We start from the raw sequence: 23942 nt of genomic DNA on the forward strand, positions 1-23942 counted from the left end.
ATATATATATATATATATATATATATATAGTCGTAGGTTATATTTTGGTTATATGATATATGATAAGGAAGTATTTTTCTCCCTGAAATAATATTCCATTAGTTAATACTAAGTTATTATTCATTAATATGGAATGTAATAAAGATTCTAGAAACCAAGAAATATTAACATATATTAAATATGAAGGAGATTCTCCAAAGAAATATAACAATAAAGAAGTTAAATCTGAATTATAGTTTATTCGTCTTCCGGGTTTGGACCGTGTCATTTGCGAGTGACCCAAAAGTGGGTTCATCTCGACGTTTCGCTACAATTGTATGTAGCTTCTTCAGGAGAACAAAAAGAAAAAGAAAACAAAAGACAGAAAGATGGGTAGTTAGCAACGGTAACTCAGTTACTCAACGCAACCAGAGGCGAATACTAACTACATTCGCCTCTGGTTGCGTTGAGTAACTGAGTTACCGTTGCTAACTACCCATCTTTCTGTCTTTTGTTTTCTTTTTCTTTTTGTTCTCCTGAAGAAGCTACATACAATTGTAGCGAAACGTCGAGATGAACCCACTTTTGGGTCACTCACAAATGACACGGTCCAAACCCGGAAGACGAATAAACTATAATTCTGACTTTGGCCGTGGAAGCCTACGATTTCATTTGAAGTTAAATCTGAAATAGATGAACAACACTTTAAAAGCAGTTATGGACAGGAACCTTTATTAGATGAGTATTGTTCAGATGATATTAAAATAGAAAACCATGTGCCAGAAGATGTATCTAATGAAATTAAAGATGAAATAAAAAAAGAACCAGCGGATTACAGCATTGGTAGGAAACTCATTTTTCTTCTTAATTTTTAATCATCTTATGTCATGAATGTGATATCAAAGAATATAGACGCTATATTCTTTGGTGATATTTCACTGAAGTACTTAATAAGATTGTATCCTCTTATATTCAAATGCCTTTTGTTTTTCTTAAAGAAAAATATTCTTGCGCCTAAGGAAGAAACATCTTGAATTAGGGGTCTTCTTTCTCTCATCTATTTATATTACAGTAAGGGCCAGTACTTTCTGTCCTGACTAAACCCCCGATTAGTGCAATTTTGTTAGGTGGTTAACTTTAATCAGTGCTAGTTGGTACTTTCATTCCTAATTAGACTTGTCTAAGGAACTAAAGTCGTCCCAGGAACACAACTCAACAATATTGGCAATATCATTTTAAAGTCATCTACTTTAAAATGTAATATGTATGTCTGAATTGTCAATATAAATGAGTCAGATAAAATTAAATTATTAGAAGAATTTTTCACCAAGTTACAAAAAAACAAAATTTGTTTAATTTACTAATGTTTTCTATTTTGAGAATGATTTCCGAAGTGGAAATTGAAATGTCAATAAATGTACTTTAACCTTTTAATCTTGGCAGATAGGTTGATGTCTCCTGTTAAAAAGGTTTCATCCTACAAATCAAAATCTTTATCACTATAAGTTTTGGAAAAGTATTCAGCAAATAAATTGACAATCTCCATGCCAGAATAACCAGAAATATTAGCCAGTAAGAACAACATAATCTAGGTAGCATTGTTCTTTCAGTTGTTTACAGTTAGCTCGTAATAAAGATTAAATCATTATAGTCAGTAAGTAATTGAGATTTTAGATATTTTTTATGCATTTTTTTTTTATTATTGTTTTTTTAAGGTCTGGAGAAAACCAGACATAAAACTTTTTTGCTGAATACTTTTTCAGGGGAAAAATATCAATTGCAAGGTAAATAGCATCATGAAACATGATTCTATCCTCTGGGAGTAGGGCACTCTCAGCTCTAGATACCGTAACTTCTTTATTTTGGACCATGACTAGACCTAATAGGGAGTTGTTTTCATTTTTAAAAGTATTTACTTGATACAGATTATGAAAGGACCATAAAAATGAGAGGAATTGAATGAAATCAACTTCATTTGGTGAGGTTCCTGGTAATGGAGTAGCCACAGAAGACAATCCATCAATGGACCACTGACAATTAACAAGATTAAAATCTCTCAGGATACATAACTTGTATTCTGGATATTTTTCAGCTAGATTATTTATATTTTCTGCAAAATTTGACATACTTCTCAATTATACTATGTGGTGAAAAGTTGGCAGTTGCAAAGATAAATTTTTCGATGTGGCCAATCTGAATCTTAACACATAGATCTTCGATATTTTGAGTTGCTGACAAACAAACACTGGTTATGGTTTTCCGGACAGGTATAAGGACTCCTCCTCCTCTTTTGAAGGTAATTGTTTCTGAGGATCTATCTCTTCTCACAAACTCTCACCAAATATCATATTGTGAGTAAGAAGTATTTTTGACTCTGACATTCTGAAAATACACCAGCGCTTTTGAAGTCTCGACTGAAGGGGGCAATAATAATGTTGTACATATATTCTTGTAATGTTTATGGGATTGATTCTATCAAGAGTTCCATATAGTGGAACTCCAGGTTAGTTTACCCTGTGCAGGTGGTTATTTACTTGAACGCACTAGATACTCACAATTCTGTTTATTAGTTCTCTAAGTACACTAACAGATAGTACTCAGTTGACAGATGACGGAACACTAACTTCGACCATTCTCTGGATTCTTCATTCTTAATAATAATCTTAATCCCATGATCTCCAGCTATTTAACTCACGTGCGTTTGTTGATATAATATTGTTTTTACTTGTTTAATTTGTACACATTTTTTAATAAGCTTTGAATTACATTGCAAATTTCACTAGGTCAGCGTGCGTCCTCGTTACAACGATATTTTCAATGTCATAAACAAACAATTGCGTTTAGCAATAATAGTGTAGTTGTTATTAAAAGAATTTTAAACTGAATTACTTAGATCTGATGCTTAATTAAATCCCGTTACAGGCCTTTGAACCTTGTAGATATGTTTAGTTTTTTCGTATTAACTTTGGCACACCATTAACATATTTCAAAATGAAATCAACGTTTCTTAATATCAACCGAACCATTTCAGGGGTGACTCTAGAGTTAGTCGCAGTGGTCGATACCCATTTTTATTTCGTTTACCAATTCTACTCGAACTGACTATTTTTATATCAGAACCAGCCAAGGCCGACAGCATTTCCTTAGCTTTAGATTGCCATCTTCCTCACCATCTTGAGGCTTATTAAAGATCATAAGATTACAAAATCTCTTTTGTCTCTCAGACACTTCATACAAAACACTGCCCTGCACCAATGTGGAACTGTAATTATTGTCGTTTTTTGTATTTGATGTAGAGGTGGTATTTTTTATGAAGGTAAGATCCTTCTTAAGGTCTTCAAATGAGGTAGTAAAACTGGTTTTCAAACACTTGACTTCATCGGTTACCTCACGAATCTGTTTTTAAAACTCTTCCATTTTTTGACAGTTTGCAATTTGGATTTCACTTAGTGTATATTCTAATGATTTTACATGGTTGTTTAGTGCAACTGCCTTTTTGAATCCTGACATGCAGTTACCACACAAATATGGCATAATTTGGTATATATCATAATCATTCAGCATAATTCATAAGTAGACACCTTATCTCTGTCAAATTAATTCCAGTGAAGTTTTTGTGTAAAACAATTTTTCAAATGTCACAAGGGTAACCAAAAATTTCCCCTGTACCTTTATGAATGTCAACAAATATTCAACAGAATGCTAACTGTAAACCCTTTAATAAAGATAGTAAGTCACGTCCCTGGTAGATGGTAATTACTTATCTATCACCATTAATTTGTCCTAATTGCTTCAACTTTTTGTTTGAAAGAGAAAAAAACCCCCATTGCAGTTATTGCTATGCGGAATGTTTTAGAAATCTACATATTTATATGTATGCACAGTATTATTGTTGTCTGATATAACGATAGCGGCTTATAACGAAGTAATTAGTCTGCCATTTCAGTTCTCGTTCTAGAGGGAGTCAACTGTATAATGTTGAAAATGTTAGATGTGAACATTTTGTTGTAGTTTTTCTATTTATTTATTTCTTTTTATTTTATTTTCTATTTATTACTTCTTATTTTTGTTCTAGCATATGTTTTTCTTTTAGTAAAAAGCATATTCTCACAATTTGGTTTTTATTTTAGCTGCTTCACAAGATATTAAAATGGAAGTTACCAAACCATTCACTGCCCCCAAAGTATGTTTGAAAACTTATACTGGTGAAAAACCTTATAAATGTGAATTTTGCAGTAAGCAGTTAACTAAACTAGGTAGTTTAAAAGATCATATGAGACTTCACACTGGTGAAAAACCTTATAAATGTGAAATTTGCAGTAAGCAGTTTAAGACAAATAGTTTAAAAGATCATATGAGAATTCACACTGGAGAAAAACCTTATAGATGTGAAATCTGTAGTAAGCAGTTCACTAAACTAAGTAATTTAAATAGTCATATAAAAGTTCATACTGGTAAAAAGCCTTATAAATGTGAAATTTGTAGTAAGCAGTTTACTCATCAAAATAGTTTAAATTGTCATATGAGAGTTCACACTGGAGAAAAACCTTATAGATGTGAAATCTGTAGTAAGCAGTTTACATACCTAAGTAATTTAAATAGTCATATAAAAGTTCATACTGGTGAAAAGCCTTATAAATGTGAAATTTGCAGTAAACAATTATCTAAACTAAGTAGTCTAAAGGATCATATGAAACTTCACACTGGAGAAAGACCTTATAAATGTGAAATTTGTAGTAAGCAATTTGGTCAAATAAGTGGCTTAGTTCATCATATGAGAGTTCACACTGGTGAAAAACCTTATAAATGTGAAATTTGCAGTAAGCAGTTTACTCAGACAAATAGTTTAAAAGATCATATGAGAATTCACACTGGAGAAAAACCTTATAGATGTGAAATCTGTAGTAAGCAGTTTACCCACCTAAGTAATTTAAATAGTCATATAAAAGGTCATACTGGTGAAAAGCCTTATAAATGTGAAATTTGTAGTAAGCAGTTTACTCATCAAAAGAGTTTAAATTATCATATGAGAGTTCACAATGGAGAAAAACCTTATAGATGTGAAATCTGTAGTAAGCAGTTTACTAATCTAACTAATTTAAATAGTCATATAAAAGTTCATACTGGTGAAAAGCCTTATAAATGTGAAATTTGTAGTAAGCAGTTTACTCATCAAAATAGTTTAAATTACCATATGAGAGTTCACACTGGAGAAAAACCTTATAGATGTGAAATCTGTAGTAAGCAGTTTACCCAGCTAAGTAATTTAAATAGACATATAAAAGTTCACAGTGATAAAAAACCTTATAAATGTGAAATTTGTGGTAAGCAGTTTACTCAACTAAATAGTTTAAATTATCATATGAGAGTTCACACTCTAGAAAGACCACATAAATGTGAAATTTGTAGTAAGCAGTTTACCCACTTAAGTAATTTAAATAGTCATATGAAAGTTCACAGTGGTGAAAAACCTTATAAATGTGAAATTTGTAAGAAGCAGTTTGCTCACCAAAGTAATTTAAAAAGGCATGTGAAAATTCACAGTGGTGAAAAACCATATAAATGTGAAAGTTTCTTTAAATAAATATATAGCAAAAAACTAATACAGAAGTAAAAACTTCAAATTTGTATATTGGTATAAATATAAAGATTTTTATTAAAACTTGTTAAGTGTCATCCAAAAATTAAAAATGCATAACATTTTCAATCTGAATCAGATCATCCTCAGTGCATTCTGTTAGTACTTATAGCGTACACAGAAATTGAAGTGTAGACATCAATATGTGGCTTACATATTATAAATTTAAAATATAATGCGACCCTAGGTCGATGACATTCATTCCAATACCACTTAATGTAACGATTTTTCAGGTGAGCAAAAAAACTGATTCTTTCATTTGTGACATACATTCTAAATGGTTTTATTGCATATTCATTTATAACGTACTTGCTTTTTATTGTTAGTAATAATAAAATTTCTAAAGATAAGCTTTGGTGTCTTTTAGGTCACTTACGCGGTATTAGAATTATAATTTTATTTGATACGTGATATTTTAGGTTTGTTACGTCACATACACGGTATTAGAATTATTCATACATGGTAGTTCTTACTTATATAATAATTGCTGAAATAAGATTTTAAATATAACATATCGACGAACATCACCCAAAAGCTCTGTGTTGTTTTAACGTTGGGCATGGGTGACATTGTAACCTCGGAAACCTTTTTTGGATGGTGCTAGAAAGGTCACCAATGGAGACACTGCGGACGGCAGCCAGATGGTTGGTGGAGAGCGAGTCTTGAGAAATAAACAAAAAGATAGATGGGTAAAATTACCAAAGATACGATAAGATAGAAATAGGGCGCCACTTAATTTTTTTGGGTTTAAGGAGGAAATTAAGAAACCTTAGAAAAGAAAAGTGATAAAGAAAGATATTTTGGTTCTGAGACCATATCCAAGGAAAGATACCAACAGTTAATTATTCAATAAATTTGGTCAACACACTATATAAACAAATAATAAACATATTAGGTGGACGATGTCCATCTACTTACCTACGACACTTAATCGGCCTGATCTTTCTACTGGTCAAAGGTATAGTAATACTTAAAGGTAAAAAGCAAATATTCAGAGTTACGGTTATATCAGGAAACTTTTTAGGAGTCGACAAATAAAATACATACATAAAACAAAAACAATATATTCAACAACACAATGATGTTGGTAGGTGAATGTACATACAAGTAATAAAAATACACCATCAATTATGAAATGGTGGTGTACACATAAAAATAAGCAGTAGTATGAATAATAAGTACCTTTACAAATACAACAATATAATAATGCCCAGGTTCAATTATCAGCGAAGAGAGCCTGATAGTGAGTAAGAAAAAATTCAACCAAGGTTGATTAAAGGTCTCTCTTTGCTGTTTAATGGGTATATCTCGAGACACTGGGTTAAAAATGTATAACAATTATAGCAAATAACAAAAATTAATCAAATCTAAATTTACAAGAATACAAAAAGGTTACCGAAATAAAAATTTAACCAAACCGCACTTGGTTAAGTTGATTATCTATCTCGCACTGTTATTTAATGATTGAGAACTAAATGTTCTTAATTATGTTTATTGAAATTTCTTAGTAGCTGATGGAAAGTTCGTAAGAAAATGTTGAATGTAAAAATCAGTAGTTAGTCATCAGTAGTAGTCAACTACAGGTGAAGACATGGATGAACTTAGATTCGCCTAGATGATTGAAAAAAAAATATGATAGAATACCATATTATTCGCCCAGATAAGTGGAGATACTAAGATTATGGTAACTTACAGTAATTCCCCATCACTGCTGCACTATTTCACTGAAGTTAATTTAATTTACTATAATACTTTACTTGTATCAAGCACTGAAGTTAATTAAAATTAAAGGTACTCTATACCAATATTTAATCTAATATGATATTAGATAAAAAAACTCAAATATACAAGTGTATACACACTTAGAAAGAAAATGCATAGACACGATAATGAGCAAAGCGCCTTACGAGAAGTAGGTCTTTTCTCAACGAATGCCCACCGGGAAGTGGTCTCCTTTCTGCAAAAATTTACCAAACTACCCAAGAAAAAGGTGGGGAAAATGACAATCAGCCTGTATCTATTTCTAAGAAGACAAAAAGATTCTAACGAACATCGAAACTAACGGTGCCCTTCTAGCTAGGAACGTGAGGAAATATAAAATCCTTTGCATTAGGTTATTATAGAAAAACATTTCTACGTGCCCCGACGATATTTAACAAATTTATCATAAAGGAACCCGGCCTTAGAGCCGGAAGGAATTAACCGAGGATTACCTAAACCGTCGTTTTTAAATAAGTAGGTAGATTGTTCCGTAATATTTCGGTAATTTTCAATAAAATTTCCTGATGGTCAACCGACTAACCGCGCATGTATTATTTGCAAATATGGCCATCGGCGTCTCAGCAACGGGGTACAAGGATTAGAGATAATTTAATATATTAACTATAAAAAAATGTTTCAACATTCATCGATTTAGTACTGAATATTACGTTACTATAATAAACTAAAAATGGTAAAATAACAAATATTTTTATTCAGATGATTAAAACCATATAGTAACAAATAAATTTACAATAAATTGAGTTTTATTTTTTTTTTACTCATCATCATTGTTGTATTTCTCACAGTTGCTCACGATAACGCTTTTATCTAACTGACTACGTAGTTTTACCCAGCTGTGGACCATCCATTCATTAAGTACAAGGGTATTTAAAAACGTCTTCTTGCGTACTACTTTTTTCTCACCTTAAAGTTTTAAAGAATAGACGTAGGAATAACAGCGTCGTGACAAACTTTAAGGCTTAATATACTTCTTTTTTGTAGGAATTTTATCAACTAATGAAGCAACAAAAGTTTGTTATTGCTCGCCTATCCTGCTATGTAAATTTTTTACAGTATCGATTTCGTAATTCCTTACAATTTTTAGAGACAAAACGAGATCCCACGATACGTTCGCTGCGATTAGGTATATGTGTAACTTTACCTTGCTTCTCTCTTCGGTACCCGACAAATTGTTTTCCGCTCATCCGAGCATTTTTGGCTACATTTACTTCCCATTTATCTGACTTAGCTTTCTGGTGGCGTTTTCTCATCTTGTTCTCAGATAGACCGGTTTCCCTAGAAGTAGGCTGACTGAGCTTTATTTCAGATTCATCGGCTTTAGGTACAGTTTCTTAAGTCTTACTGTTCTCCACAATTTGATTTAAGTCGATTTCATGTAGTATACATGAAGATGCTGGTAATTGTATTGGATATATATTCTCGAGCTCGAAGGATCGAGCTTTATATCACGATTCCATGATTTTCTTTGTTGTAGAATTCATGTTTACAACAAAATTGCACCATTAAACACTATAATAAACACAAAGGCGGTAACTTATATGGTTTAGGTTAGAATATACATGTACTGTTGTTCAGAAGTCATAAGTAGCGTGCCTGATACGAGCTATTAGAATTCAAATTTAGCAACACACTTTAACGTGGTATTAGTATTAATCGAATTACATGGTATTAGAACATATTTGCGAAATAATCTGATCCGTGCTATTACAAATTTATGCATAATGTGCTAAATAATGTGTTTTGTTGGTACGTGGGATTAGAATCATTCGGTAGAACATGAGCAATAGACGCAGGATTAACTCATTTTGTCTAAAAATTCTCATACTGGTATTAGAATGTGAGTAGTGATATATTTTAAATTTAAAATATGTAAACCACATATTGATGTCTACACTTCAATTTCTGTGTTAGATACAAGTACTAACAGAATGCACCAAGGATGATCCAATTCAGATTTTTTGGACGATACTTTTAACAAGTTTTAATAAAAATCTTTATATTTGTACCAATATACAAATTTTAAGTTTTTACTTCTGTATTAGTTTTAACTATGGTTTACAGCCAACTACTGGCATTATCTCATTAATTTTATTTATAAATATATGGCAGTCCATACTGGTAAAAACCTAAAAAATAAATGTGAAATTTGTATTAATCTGGAATAAATAAATTACTATTTAAATGGGAATAAGCCACAATTAAAGGTTAAAATACGTTTATTGACGTTTCAATTTCCACTTCGGAAATTTCCGAAGTGGAAATTGAAACGTCAATAAACGTATTTTAACCTTTAATTGTGGCTTATTCCCATTTAAATAGTAATTAATTTAAAATGCCACAAGAAAATAGCTTCAGAACAATACTGGAATAAATAATTTCTGTTTTATGGAAGTTTATACTGGCAAAAGACCTTATAAATGAGGCGCTAACAATCAAAACGCATTCAGTCTGTAGCATTTTTTTTTGTCTCTACGCTATAGGGTTTTAATTCACGTATTCCATATCTTCGACAGGGACACATTTGAATTTCAAACGAGAAAACATACTATAGGTGTCTGTTTACATTTGCCATTATCCTCTACCAAGATGGTTGTTTATTGCCTCTCTCTTTAATTCGTTTTTTTCTTTCCGCATATAGAAATTTTAAAAAGAATTGCCTGAATTTCGATAGACCAGCGATTGGCAGATGATTTACTACGCTTAAAATAAATAAGACTCTCGACATTCCTCTTGGCGTATGATCGATGAGAAGGCCTAGACAGCGAAAAAGCCGGTTATTGGGCCTCTGAAATGGTTCGACTGAAAATCATTTTGTCAGCAATGTCTAATAATACTTGTTGATAATAACATGCAGTAAAACGGTATGAAGTACAGTAAAGTATGCAGCTAACCAGTAAGATAAAGGTTAAGTTAGCGCAGATTAGTTCATCTTTAATGGTGGTTAAAGCATATGTTCACTGTAAGCTTTTACGTTCTTTGTATGACCTGCCACGGCAGTTTCAAATACGATGCTGATTTTTTTATGAATTAGACCAATGAAAAAGGAAATATATGTCATTAATTTTATTTATTTTTCTTCTACATGTACCTAGTGTAGTGTTAGTGTTTTTTTAAAGAGTACACCCCTTAAATTTTGTTTTTTTATTTGAATAACTTTTTTTTTACATAAAACACTAACTTTGTATGTGGATGGTAAGAACCGAAAATGTTCTCTAACTACATATCGTGATATGATAATGATCAGGGTAGATTTAAATTTTTCATTTTTTTAAAGACCTAGCCTTTTTTATTGAGATCATCTTAAACATAAATATTTTCACTAGGTTATGGAGATAAATTACTATTGTAACATTATATAAATATGTCAGAAGGCATCAAATTGTAATGGACATTTCTGTTTGTAAAATGTAAATTAATACGTCCACTTAAATTTATGTTTAGTAATAAATACAGCTGGTTATAACTTTGTATTGTTTAATTTCTCTGACAATCTTCCTTTCTTTTGGGTAATAACTAAATTCTGACAGAAATTTTGGCAGACCAAACAAGGTAAGTTGTAGCATAAATAATTTCCTTATAACTATCGAATATTTAGTGTATAAGATTTATTTGATACGCCTCAAGCTCTTATGTATAAAAATTCCTTGAAGTTTGTTTATACAAGTGTTTTTGCGACACATCTATGAGAAATTTTGACTGCGTAGTTAAATAATTGTCATATTCATGTTTTAATTTCTACAATCTTGAAGGCCCAGCATTCTTAAAGTCCATAATCGCTTAAAAAGCGTCGTAGAAAAAATTCCGATTGGCCAGCAGCAAAAACTGGTCGAGGGGTTGTAGAAAGTCGACTAAACCGAGACAAAGAAAAACATTTAAGTTTGGATTGAGATTCGGAATAAATAGCTTGCAGGTGTAGTCTTCAAAGCCGGCAAATTTTTTCAATTTAAAAGCTGAATTTTTACTCAAAATGAGATCAGGCAGTTTCTGTTGAGTTAATCACTGATTTGTTTGTGTTGTGCCTTATCTGAGAGATTTGTAAGACGGCGTTTCCAATCATTTGAGAGGTCGACATGGTTCTAGGAAAAAATTATACTTTATAATTTCGAATCTTCAAATTGTAAAAATAATTCTTTGGTGTACCTAAAAATTTGAATTACAATATTTTTTATAAAAAGATTCAGTTATTTAAAGGTAAAATAATATTTTATTTTCTTAAAAAAATGTATGGTGCATGAGTAGAATTTGACTTTTAATTTTATAAAATGCAAAAATTTAATGCTATTGTGCGACCACGCGTCATCTACATAAGAAAATATTTTAAGTTGCATTTGTTGCCTACCTCTTTCATATTTTGGAAGCAATAATTGCGATGACATGACCGCTCCCTAGTGCCTAGTGGTACAAATAAGGAACTAAAATCTTATTTAACTTTTTCTCTATAACATACGTTATAACAACGTTCTATTTTCTTTTTGGATGGATTTGCCACAGAATAATAAACAATCAGAATGTCCACTTTGTCATGATAAGTATACGCGCAGACGGAATCGGCCATGTTTTAAACGGAATATAAATTTCATTTATTTGTTGGTATATAATTGGTTTTATAAGTTTATTTCGTTTTTAATACATATTAATGTGATATTTCTCGAGTTTTCTAAGTGGTTTTATTATTTTAAACGACGGATTATGATGAATTCAGCCAAAACAAGAGTTTATTATTGCTGTGTATGTAGAAAAAATTCCAGGGACCATAACAACTTGAACTTGAGTTTCTTCGGGTTTCACAAGGATGAAAATCGGTAAGAACTAAATTCTCTATTTAATATAATTGACCTCATCGGTGTTGTATTTTTAGGTTTGCAGAATGGAAGAAAATTGTTCAATGTGAAAAACTTGCCATGTACAATGCTCAATATTGTTATGATCACTTTAGAATATGCAGTTTACATTTTGAGAAACCGGCCTTTGCAGGAATGCTTAAAAGCAGGTTGAAAAAAAAACGCAAAACCATCTATTCACCTTGTGAGATTAAACATTCCAGTTCAAGGTATTTTCTATTATACGGTTACGTTGGTTTAGTAATACAAATACTTGTACTAAGTAGTACTTGTAGAACTGCAGTACTGATAAGCTTGATATCATAAAGAATTTCTACGTCCTTGGAAATCAATATATCGCTGTTCCAGAAGTATAAACACATAATTGTAAAATTTTGAAAAATGACTTTATTGTGTTGGAGGGCTCAAAACTGCATTTTCTATATATTTTTAAATCATCATAAATACAAATATGTTGAAAATGCAGTTTTGATCCCTCCAACACAATAAAGTAATTTTTTAAAATGTTACAGTTATGTCACTATACTCCCGGAACAGCGATATATGCTTTCACTTTGCCATCGTTGTCTGAAAGTGGAATCTGATTTTGTCTTTCAAAATTAAGATTCGACTGTTACTGTTCCTGTCTGTGAGTAGGTATCTTAGCTGGGTGTAACATATGTTCTACTATTTTATTTTCTGCAAGAATTTGAGTATTACCTTATTTGCAGAAACTATATAACAGGCGTCCTAAAATCCAGCTTTGGTTTGATTCTTTATGCTTTAGTCTTAAAAACAAAAATTAAATTTTAAACTTAAAAAACTTAAGCTATGTAAAAAACATAATTTTCTTGAACCTTTTAAAACCGAATATTAAATACCTGAGAAGATTTATATCGCATGTTAGCGTTCGATCAATTAATTTTGTACTCAGCCTGAGGCCTTCTTTAAGTCAATAAATCAAAATTTGTCTTAAAGGAAATCTATTTTTATATATCATAGTGCCCTATCATATCTTGTATGTCGCTATACGTTCATTAATATTGAAGATACTGCGTAGTGCCCTTTTAATCATCGCCTTGTTAATTTTTTCTATCTGAATATATTCGTTACATCCTCCCCTTTCATTTGCTATGTCGCATGTTAAGATTCAATCAGTTGTTCATTTTATAGTGAACCTGAGGCCTTCTTTAAGTCAAAAAATCAAAATTTGTCTTATGGTAAATCTATTTTTATTCATAGTACCACATCATATCTCGTATGTCGCGATACGTTCATTAATATTGAAGATACTGTGTAGTGACCTTTCAGTTAACGTATCACACGCTCCAATGCCGAAATGTGTATTTTTTCTGTCTCAACAGCGTTTTTACAGCTTTTACTTAATTACATTTAATTTTGGTAGATGTTGGTAGTTCAGATTTCTTTCCTAGGTGGCGTAGTTACCTTACTGAATAAACAGTGTGACTTGTCATCCTAGCCTTTTATATAGATTCCCCCAATTTTAAATGTACGTAAAAATATAAGTTTGACTAACTACGTTATGAACGTAGTGATCCTGCAGTGGGATCTTTAAGGCTATATGACTTTTTTTCATTTCATTATTTTGTTATTAATAAGTTGTGATTGTGAAAATATATATATTCTATTCTAACTTGTATTCATATTTCGCTACTTGTGTTTTTATAATCCTATTTTTATTATAACTGGTATTGTAAAATTCAAATCCTCAAAATATAATTTATAATTCGAATGTATTATTTTTTCATCTATAGAAATTAGTTTCCTCATTAGCTCTTCGTTTTATGAGATTTCTCACCAGTAACAGTGAGTACAGTGTGATTTTCTAATGAATACAAAAAATTTAGTATTTGATCAATCAAAACTGATGGATTCAACATAATACATTTTGAAGGACAAACAGTAATAATTATTTTGGGAAACTATTGATAATTGTCGAAAACGCTAAATTTAGGAGAGTATTCATTATTCCGAAAATCTAATTAAATTTTAGGTCGCCACAAGTAACTTTTTTCCTATTTATTTTCGAGCAGTGTATTAAAAATTATATTGAGCAGTGTATCAAAAACTGGAATTTATCTGCGCATGGAAGTAATGCGCGTGAAAAAAATGGAAGATGAAGAACAAAGGACTGGCGACTGGCGGCAGATTGAACCTACGTCATACAGTCCCTACAGTTGTTCGGTGCCTACACCTACTGTTTGCTGTTTGACATACCGAATAGGTTATTATATGATATTGAAGTGTTTTTCTCCCTGAAATAATATTCCATTAGTTAATACTAAGTTATTATTCATTAATATGGAATGTAATACAAATATTAAAGATTCTAGAAACCAAGAAATATTAACATATATTAAATATGAAGGAGATTCTCTAAAGAAATATAACAATAAAGAAGTTAAATCTGAAATAGATGAACACCACTTTAAAAGCAGTTATGGACAGGAATCTTTATTAGATGAGTATTGTTCAGATGATATTAAAATAGAAAACCGTGTGCCAGAAGATGTATCTATTGAAAATAAAGATGAAATAAAAAAAGAACCAGCGGATTACAGCATTGGTAGGAAACTAATTTCTCTTCTTAATTTTTAATCATCTTATGTCATGAATGTGATATTTTACTGAATTACTTAATAAGATTGTATCCTCTTATATTCAAATGCCCTTTGTTTTTCTTAAAGAAAAATATTCTTGGGCCTCAGGAAGAAACATCTTGAATTAGGGGTCTTTTTTCTCTCATATACTTATATTAAAGTAAGGGGCGCTACTTTCTGTCCTGACTAAACCCTCGATTAGTGCAATTTTGTTACGGGTTAACTTTAATCAGTGCTAGTTGGTACTTTCATCCCTAATTAGACTTGATCAAGAGTTAATGGTCAATTAACTTTAACCAGTCAAAAGTAGTATGATTAACAGCCATAGCCATAAAGATAATCAAGGCATTCTAACCTTACATTTATAAAATAAAGTATTGCTTGTGAGTGTTTAAACTTTTATTTTTGGCAAAATCTACATTTTATATTGACAAAAAGATATGATGAGTTTGATATCATAGTACAAGTTTTAATAACTTTACGAATTAATGCTACACATTGTTTTTACATAGTTGTTGATCGTAATTTTGGTGGTATACACAAAACAAGTACTGGAAGAATTATAAAACATGAAATACTGGCAAGTGGAAGTTGTTGATATCAATATAATTTACTATGGAATCACTAACAGGAGATTTTTGCTGTCATCATGGCATGTGTTTGTCTTTTTAAAGACGAATTACATGCTATGATTTTTTCTGATGGATATTCTCAATTTAAAATTGATTTCATGTAATCAAATGAACCATCTTAATGAAGTAAAGTCGTCCCAGGAATGCAACTCAACAATATTGGCAATATCATTTTAAAGTTGTCTACTTTAAAATGTATAATGTATGTCTCAATTGTCAATATAAATGAGTCAGATAAAATTAAATTATTAGAAGAATTTTTCACCAAGTAACAAAAAAACAGAATTTGTTAAATTTACTAATGTTTGTATTTTGAGAACAATTTCCGAAATGGAAATTGAAACGTCAATAAACATACTTTAACCTTTAATTGTGGATTATTCCCATTTAAATATTAATTACTAAATTGTGATAGGTTGATGTCTCCTGTTAAAAAGGTTTCATCCTACAAATCAAAATCTTTATCACTATAAGTTTTGGAAAAGTATTTAGCAAATAAATTGACAATCTCCATGCCAGAAGAGCCAGAAATGTTATTATAGTGCATAACAGAAGGAATATTATTCCTGTTTTTTTACTGTTACCAAATTTCCAGAAATTTTTAACATTTTTCAGAGAGGATTCAGTTAGAACAAAATAATCTAGATAGCATTGTTCTTTCAGTTGTTCACAATTAGCTCGTAATAAAGAAAAATCATTATAGTCAGCAAGTAATTGAGATTTTAGATATTTTTTATGCATTTTCTTTTTTTTGATTATTGTTTTTTTAAGCTCTGGAAAAAACCAGACAGGAAACTTTTTTGCTGAATACTTTTTCAGGGGAAAAAATATCAATTGCAACTTCTTTATCTTGGACCATGACAAGACCTAATAGGGAGTTGTTTTCATTTTTAACAGTGTTTACTTGATACAGATTATGAAAGGAACATAAAAATGAGAGGAATTGAATGGAATCAACTTCATTTGGTGAGGTTCCTGGTAATGGAGTAGCCACAGAAGACAATCCATCAATGGACCACTGACAATTGGCAAGATTAAAATCTAATAAAATTTAACATACTTCTCAATTATACTATGTGGTGAAAAGCAGGCAGTTGCAAAGATAAATTTGTCGATGTGGCCAATCTCAATCTTGACAAACAGATGTTTGATATTTTGAGTTGCTGACAAACGAACACTGGTTATGGTTTTCTGGACAGCTATAAGCACTCCTCCACCTCCTTTGAAGGTACTTGTTTCTAAGGATCTACCTCTTTTCATAAACTCTCACAAAATATCATATTGTGAGTAAGAAGTATTTTCAAACAATAGCTGAAGTTTTGTTCGTAGCCCTCTGACATTCTGAAAATACACCAATTGCACACATTATTTAATAAGCTTTTGATTACATTGCAAATTTCACTAGGTCAGCGTGCATCTTCTTTACAACGATATTTTTAATGTCATAAACAAACAATTGCGTCTAGCAATAATAGTTTAGTTGTTATTAAAAGGATTTTAAACTGAATTACTTAGATCTGATGCTTAATTAAATCCCGTTACAGGGCTTTGAACTTGGTAGATATTTTTAGTTTTTTCGTATTAACTTTGGCACACCATTAACTTATTTCAAAATGAAATCAACGTTTCTCAATATCAACCGAACCATTTCAGGTGACTCTAGAGTTAGTCGCTGTGATTGATACCCATTTTTATTTCGTTTACCAATTCTAGTCGAACTGACTATTTTTATATCAGAACCAGCCAAGCCCGACAGCATTTCCTTAGCTTCAGATGTGCCATCTTCCTCACCATCTTGAGGCATATTAAAGATCATAAGATTGCATGAAGTGTCTCGCAGACACTTCATACAAAACACTGCCCTGTACCAGTGTGGAACTGTAATTATTGTCGTTTTTTGTATTTGATGTAGAGGTGGTATTTTTTATGAAGGTAAGATCTTTCTTAAGGTCTCCAAATGAGGTAGTAAAACTGGTTTTCAAACTCTTGACTTCATCGGTTACCTCACGAATCTGTTTTAAAACTAATCCATTTTTTGACAGTTTGCAATTTTGATTTCACTTAGTGTATCTTCTAATGCTTTAACACGGTTGTTTAGTGTAACTACCTTTTTGATTCCTGGCACGCAGTCACCACACAAATATGGCATAATTTATCCTAAGTAGACACCTTATCTCTGTTGAATTAATTCCAGTGCAATTTTTGCATAAAACAATTTTGCAAATGTCACAAGAGTAACCAAAAATTTCCCCTGTACCTTTACGAGGTTCTTTAAAAACACAGTTCTTCAAACATTTGCCACATGTTCCAGCCATTACGGTTATGTCAACAAATATTCAACAGAATGCCAAATGTAAACCCTTTAATAAAGATAGTAAGTCACGTCCCTGGTAGATGGTAATTACTTATCTATCATTATTAATTTGTCCTAATTGCTTCAAGTTTTTGTTTGAAAGAGAAAAACTAAAGATACAAACCTCTCATTGCAGTTATTGCTATTTACAAAAAAAATTGTTTTTTTCAAGAAAAAAAGATGATCTTCATATACCTTGTACTAATTATGCATATCTTTATAAATTAATTATTAATATTTTTTTATTAAGTATAGTTTCATTTCCAACAAAAAAAAAACAATTACATACTAGTTCGACACCTAAAATATGACACAACTTTGAGTTAATTTAACAGCCACAATTTGATTATGATTAACTAATTGGGCGCAAAATTGACCAGAAAGTACCGAAACTTATTTGATCAAGGTTTAATCGGCTGATTTAGTAATCGCCAGTAGCAGAAGGTACCGGCCCTAAATGTTAATATTCTCATAAATTTATGTTAATATTGAATGTGAATACAATGCAAAGAGATATACAATGCAAAGAGATCAAGAGGCAGACCACAGATGAGGTGGAAAGATGACATCAGGAAACAAGGAGGTCCCACATTGCAGAGAACAGCTCAAGATAGGGAAAGATGGAGAGAACTGGGGGAGACCTATATCCAACAATGGTAGGATAGAGAATAGGTTAAAAAAAAAAATTGTAATTTTTGTATTTTATGAAATACCCAAGATTTTTTTGTTAGTTCATATTACGGCTATACTTCTAGGCTTTAATTAAAATCTGGTTACAATGCTATAATTCTCAATAAATACTTTAATAATGTTTTTTTTTTGAAAACAATATTGCAGACTTAGTATCTATCTATCCTTTGATTATTTTTTTTAAGTTTAATATAATGTTGAATATGTTAGATGTGAACATTTTGTTGTAGTTTTTCTATTTATTTATTTCTTTTTATTTTATTTTCTATTTATTACTTCTTATTTTTGTTCTAGCATATATTTTTCTTTTAGTAAAAAGCATATTCTTACAATTTGGTTTTTATTTTAGCTGCTACACAGGATATTAAAATGGAAGTTACCAAACCATTCACTGCTCCCAAAGTATGTTTGAAAACTTATACTGGTGAAAAACCTTATAAATGTGAAATTTGTAGTAAGCAGTTTACTCATCAAAAGAGTTTAAATTATCATATGAGAGTTCACACTGGAGAAAAACCTTATAGATGTGAAATCTGTAGTAAGCAGTTTACTTACCTAAGTAATTTAAATAGTCATATAAAAGGTCATACTGGTGAAAAGCCTTATAAATGTGAAATTTGTAGTAAGCAGTTTACATACCTAAGTAATTTAAAGAGTCATATAAAAGGTCATACTGGTGAAAAGTCTTATAAATGTGAAATTTGTAGTAAGCAGTTTACATACCTAAGTAATTTAAAGAGTCATATAAAAGTTCATACTGGTGAAAAGCCTTATAAATGTGAAATTTGCAGTAAGCACTTTACTCAGACAAATAGTTTAAAAGATCATATGAGAATTCACACTGGAGAAAAACCTTATAAATGTGAAATTTGTAGTAAGCAATTTACTCATCAAAATAGTTTAAATTGTCATATGAGAGTTCACACTGGAGAAAAACCTTATAAATGTGAAATTTGCAGTAAGCAATTATCTAAACTAAGTTGTCTAAAGGATCATATGAAACTTCACACTGGAGAAAGACCTTATAAATGTGAAATTTGTAGTAAGCAATTTACTCATCAAAATAGTTTAAATTGTCATATGAGAGTTCACACTGGAGAAAAACCTTATAGATGTGAAATCTGTAGTAAGCAGTTTACCCACCTAAGTAATTTAAATAGTCATATAAAAGGTCATACTGGTGAAAAGCCTTATAAATGTGAAATTTGTAGTAAGCAGTTTACTCAGACAAAGAGTTTAAAAGATCATATGAGAATTCACACTGGAGAAAAACCTTATAAATGTGAAATTTGTAGTAAGCAATTTACTCGTCAAAAGAGTTTAAATTGTCATATGAGAGTTCACACTGGAGAAAAGCCTTATAGATGTGAAATCTGTAGTAAGCAGTTTAGCCAGCTAAGTAATTTAAATAGTCATATAAAAGTTCATACTGGTGAAAAGCCTTATAAATGTGAAATTTGTAGTAAGCAGTTTACTTATCAAACGAGTTTAAATAATCATATGAGAGTTCACAATGGAGAAAAACCTTATACAGTGTAGGTAAAAGTTTAAGGCCGGTATGGTAAAATTTAACAGGATATCTAACGCAGATATAAAATCATATTTTCAGCGAACAGACAAAGATAACAATCATATTTCCCCTTGGTCTCCCCTTCATATTTGTTATTGCTGCCCATTGCCCAGTAGTAAGACCATTAGTTCCGATTAGTTTCGATTAGTTCCGATTAGTTCCGATCTGAGATCTCTGGTTCCGATCCTAAGAAACTAGAGGTGGGTCGTTAACATTTTTATCGGAACCGTTTTTCGTAAACTGTAACTAGTTGATTGTTTATCAGTAGTTTCAAATAAGCGAGTACACAAAAAACATATTGGCTATTATATTGAAAGAAACTAACGAAGGATATATTTATTATAACTTAAAAAATAAATTAAACAATACAAATAGTACTTACATTTACATGACACATTATTAAATCGCGAATCGTCTAAATTGACATTTAAAAACATACGTTTTTCCACTTTTCTTGTTGTTTCTTCTTTTGTTTAAAATTAAACCAGATTTTGAACATGTGTTCACAATGAACAGATTTTGTTACAATACTACAATATTTTATGAATATAGTGGTTAAGTTAGGATATACATGGCGATGGTTTTTCCACCACTGTAATGGACAGTTCCAATCACCGTTCGAAATTTTTTGTGGGTAATATCATCAGACAAATACATGTCGACTTCTTTTATATTTCTAGATAAAGGTGTATGTTTAGATGAGTCATGTCTAATAAATTCATCAAAAATACACCATGGACTTAAGTCATCTTTATCAGTTCCTTTTTCTTGTACTGGTTGATTTTCACTAGTACAATCTTCTTTTTCTTTTTTTATAGAAGTAACCAGCTTCTTAACTCTTTCTTTTGTTTTTTATAACAAGGTATTCTGATTAATGAATGAGTTTCGATTTACGATTGATCTGCATTTTCGATTTCAAATCTTTATTGATAGTTCGTCAAAGGATTTATTTATTGTAAATATTCAATTATGAATTATTTTTCTTAGTCAAAATTATTGACCTAGTATAAGAATAATATTTTATTTTCAAAAAATGCGCATTTGTAGAAGATGCAGCTTTTATGGTCCACTTTCTGAATATTGCAATGATTGAAATTTCTCCTGACGCATTTCTGTCCGTTTCGACTACTTCTACTACAAGTACTGACATACTGCCACCGCGATCCAAGCGTCAAAAGGTGATGGATACTTCCATTAATAAAAATATTAGTTTAGAACAAAAGAAACAAATAGATATGGATTTAATAAACCTATGCAAAGACTCGTTTCATCCGTTTTCCATAGTTGAAGAATGAGCTTTTAAAAAGTTTGCAGGGTGGATTCCTGGATATAAACCACCAACAAGAAAAACTTGTTCATTACGTCAGGCTCATTACTTCAGGAATGTTATACCAAAACTAAGCAAATTACTAGATCACAAGTTGTTAAAGAAGTAGAAAATATCTGTATTACTACTGACCTTTGGACATATGGAGTAACTGAGTTACATCGCGTTAACAGGACAATATTTAACCGAAAATTTAGAATTTAAAACGATTTTATTAGGCTGCTGCCATTTTTCTGGAAACCATAATTCAGAAAAGATCGCTTTTGAAATTAGTGAAATTATTTCACTAATTTCAAATTTCAGTTTCTAAAAAAACACATTTCAAAAAACGTACCTTATCTTTTGAAAGGCTTTTAAAGTATCAATTACAACATAACAAAGTTCCCAAACGGCCAATCCAAGACGTGGAAACTAGGTAGAACTTCACCTATTACATGTTAAAAAGAATGACCGAGTTAGAAGAGGCAATCCGTTCCACTTTTGTATTAGTTAATACAGACTTAGACTTGGACCAAATCTAAATAATAAAGACTGGATTATTGGTTCTCAATTTTCCCAAATTTTACGGTCTTTTAAAGAAATAACAAGTACAATGAGTGGCCAAAAATACTTGAAGGGTAGTTCAGTGATTGTTATGGTACGCTGCCTTCAAGAATCTTGCAATAAAATTTTAGCAAACGGTAACCTTACATCCATAGTATCCGACGTAGTACAATTACTAATATCGAGTTTAGCAAAAAATATTGTAAATGTGAACACATGTTCAAAATCTGGTTTAATTTTAAATAAAAGAAGAACACGGTTAACAAGAAGTAAAGTAGAAAAACTTACGTTTTTAAATGTCAATTTAGACGATTCGCGATTTAATAATAACGTGTAATGTAAATGTAAGTACGATTTACCATTTGTATTGTTTAGTTTATTTTTCAAGTTATAATAAATATATCCTTCATTAGTTTCTTTCACTTCAATAAATATACACATAAACGGTAATAGCCATTATGTTTGTTTATGTAGGTACTCTCTTACTTGAAACTACTGTTAAACAATCATAGTTATTGTTTACGAAAATCAGTTTAGTTGCGTTAAGAGCGTAGGCGCAAAATTTCAGGCCAATGCTTTTTAAATGTATTCATTTTTTTCGAATCCTGAGAAAACTAACAAATATTTTTGAAAAATTTAAACGCAGAATGAAAGGTGACATTATTGCCGAGGGCCAAAATAAACAAAAAGTTTTTTTGAATGAGATACTTAAAATTCAAAATCACACTAAATTTTCTCTTTTTTCGCCCCTGTAACTTATTAAAATAAACATTATAGAAGGTTTCAGAGACTTTCGGCCCTTGGTAATAATGTATTCTTTCATTCTGCGTTTAAATTTTTCAAAAATATTTATTAGTTTTCTCAGGATTCGAAAAAAAAAAAAGAATGCCCACCTCTACTCGTTCGTTACCTGTGTTCCTACTTTGATTCGGTGCTTTGACTACGCGACATGAGACGTTGCCAAATAATTTCGTATGAAGGTTTTTTATTGTGGTTTGATATTTCAATTTATTATTTTTATTGCGAATAAGGCACAATGTGACTTTAAAATAAGCTTATTTTGATGTTTAGATTTCCAATTCGGAAATCGTACTTAAAATACGAAACATTAATAAATTTTATTTACATAAAACGATTTCCGAAGTGGAAATCAAAATGTTAAATTAAACTTATTGTAAAGAAAAATTGTGGCAAATTTAAAATAAAAAACAGTAAGCTGCCATTTAAATCAATTCGCCCAAATTTGATTAACTTAGAATGTTGTTAAAATGCTAAAAAGACAGGTCAAATAAAACCAATAAGTTTGGCAATGTTGAACTTCTCCTCTTTTCTTAGTTCCACTAATGCTATTTCGACGATATAATGGGCTGACCTAATATAACTCTATCTTTTTAAATAGGTGTTTCTCACTCCATCTCACGTAAGATACATACCGACCATAAAGTTTTACCTACACTGTAGATGTGAAATCTGTAGTAAGCAGTTTACCCAGCTAAGTAATTTAAATAGACATATAAAAGTTCACAGTGATAAAAAACCTTATAAATGTGAAATTTGTAGTAAGCAGTTTACTCAACTGAATTGTTTAAATTATCATATGAGTGTTCACACTAGAGAAAGACCACATAAATGTGAAATTTGTAGTAAGCAGTTTATTAACTTAAGTAATTTAAATAGTCATATGAAAGTTCACAGTTGGGAAAACCATATAAATGTGAAAGTTTCTTTAAATAAATATACGGCAAAAAACTAATCAGAAGTAAAAACTTCAAATTTGTATATTGGTATAAATATAAAGATTTTTATTAAAACTTGTTAAAAGTATGGTCCAAAAATTAAAAATGTATAACATTTTCAATCTGAATCAGATCATCCTCAGTGCATTCTGTTAGTACTTATAGCGTACACAGAAATTGAAGTGTAGACATCAATATGTGGTTTACATATTATAAATTTAAAATATAATGCGACCCTAGGTCGATGACAT

At 30.7% G+C, this 23942-nt stretch overlaps 1 protein-coding gene across 1 annotated transcript; it reads left to right on the forward strand.

Moving 5' to 3' along the window:
* The first annotated feature begins 128 nt into the window (after window positions 1-128).
* LOC140444674 (uncharacterized) lies at window positions 129-23551 on the forward strand. The gene is made up of 5 exons (XM_072536436.1): window positions 129-135; window positions 658-822; window positions 4110-5543; window positions 14501-14806; window positions 18865-23551. Exons 1-5 carry the CDS (start codon window positions 129-131, stop codon window positions 20052-20054), a joined length of 3102 nt encoding a protein of 1033 aa, XP_072392537.1. The 3' UTR covers window positions 20055-23551.
* Window positions 23552-23942: the final 391 nt, after the last annotated feature.

The sequence above is a fragment of the Diabrotica undecimpunctata genome, chromosome 6 (assembly GCF_040954645.1).
Source record: "Diabrotica undecimpunctata isolate CICGRU chromosome 6, icDiaUnde3, whole genome shotgun sequence".
Lineage (NCBI taxonomy): Eukaryota > Metazoa > Arthropoda > Insecta > Coleoptera > Chrysomelidae > Diabrotica > Diabrotica undecimpunctata.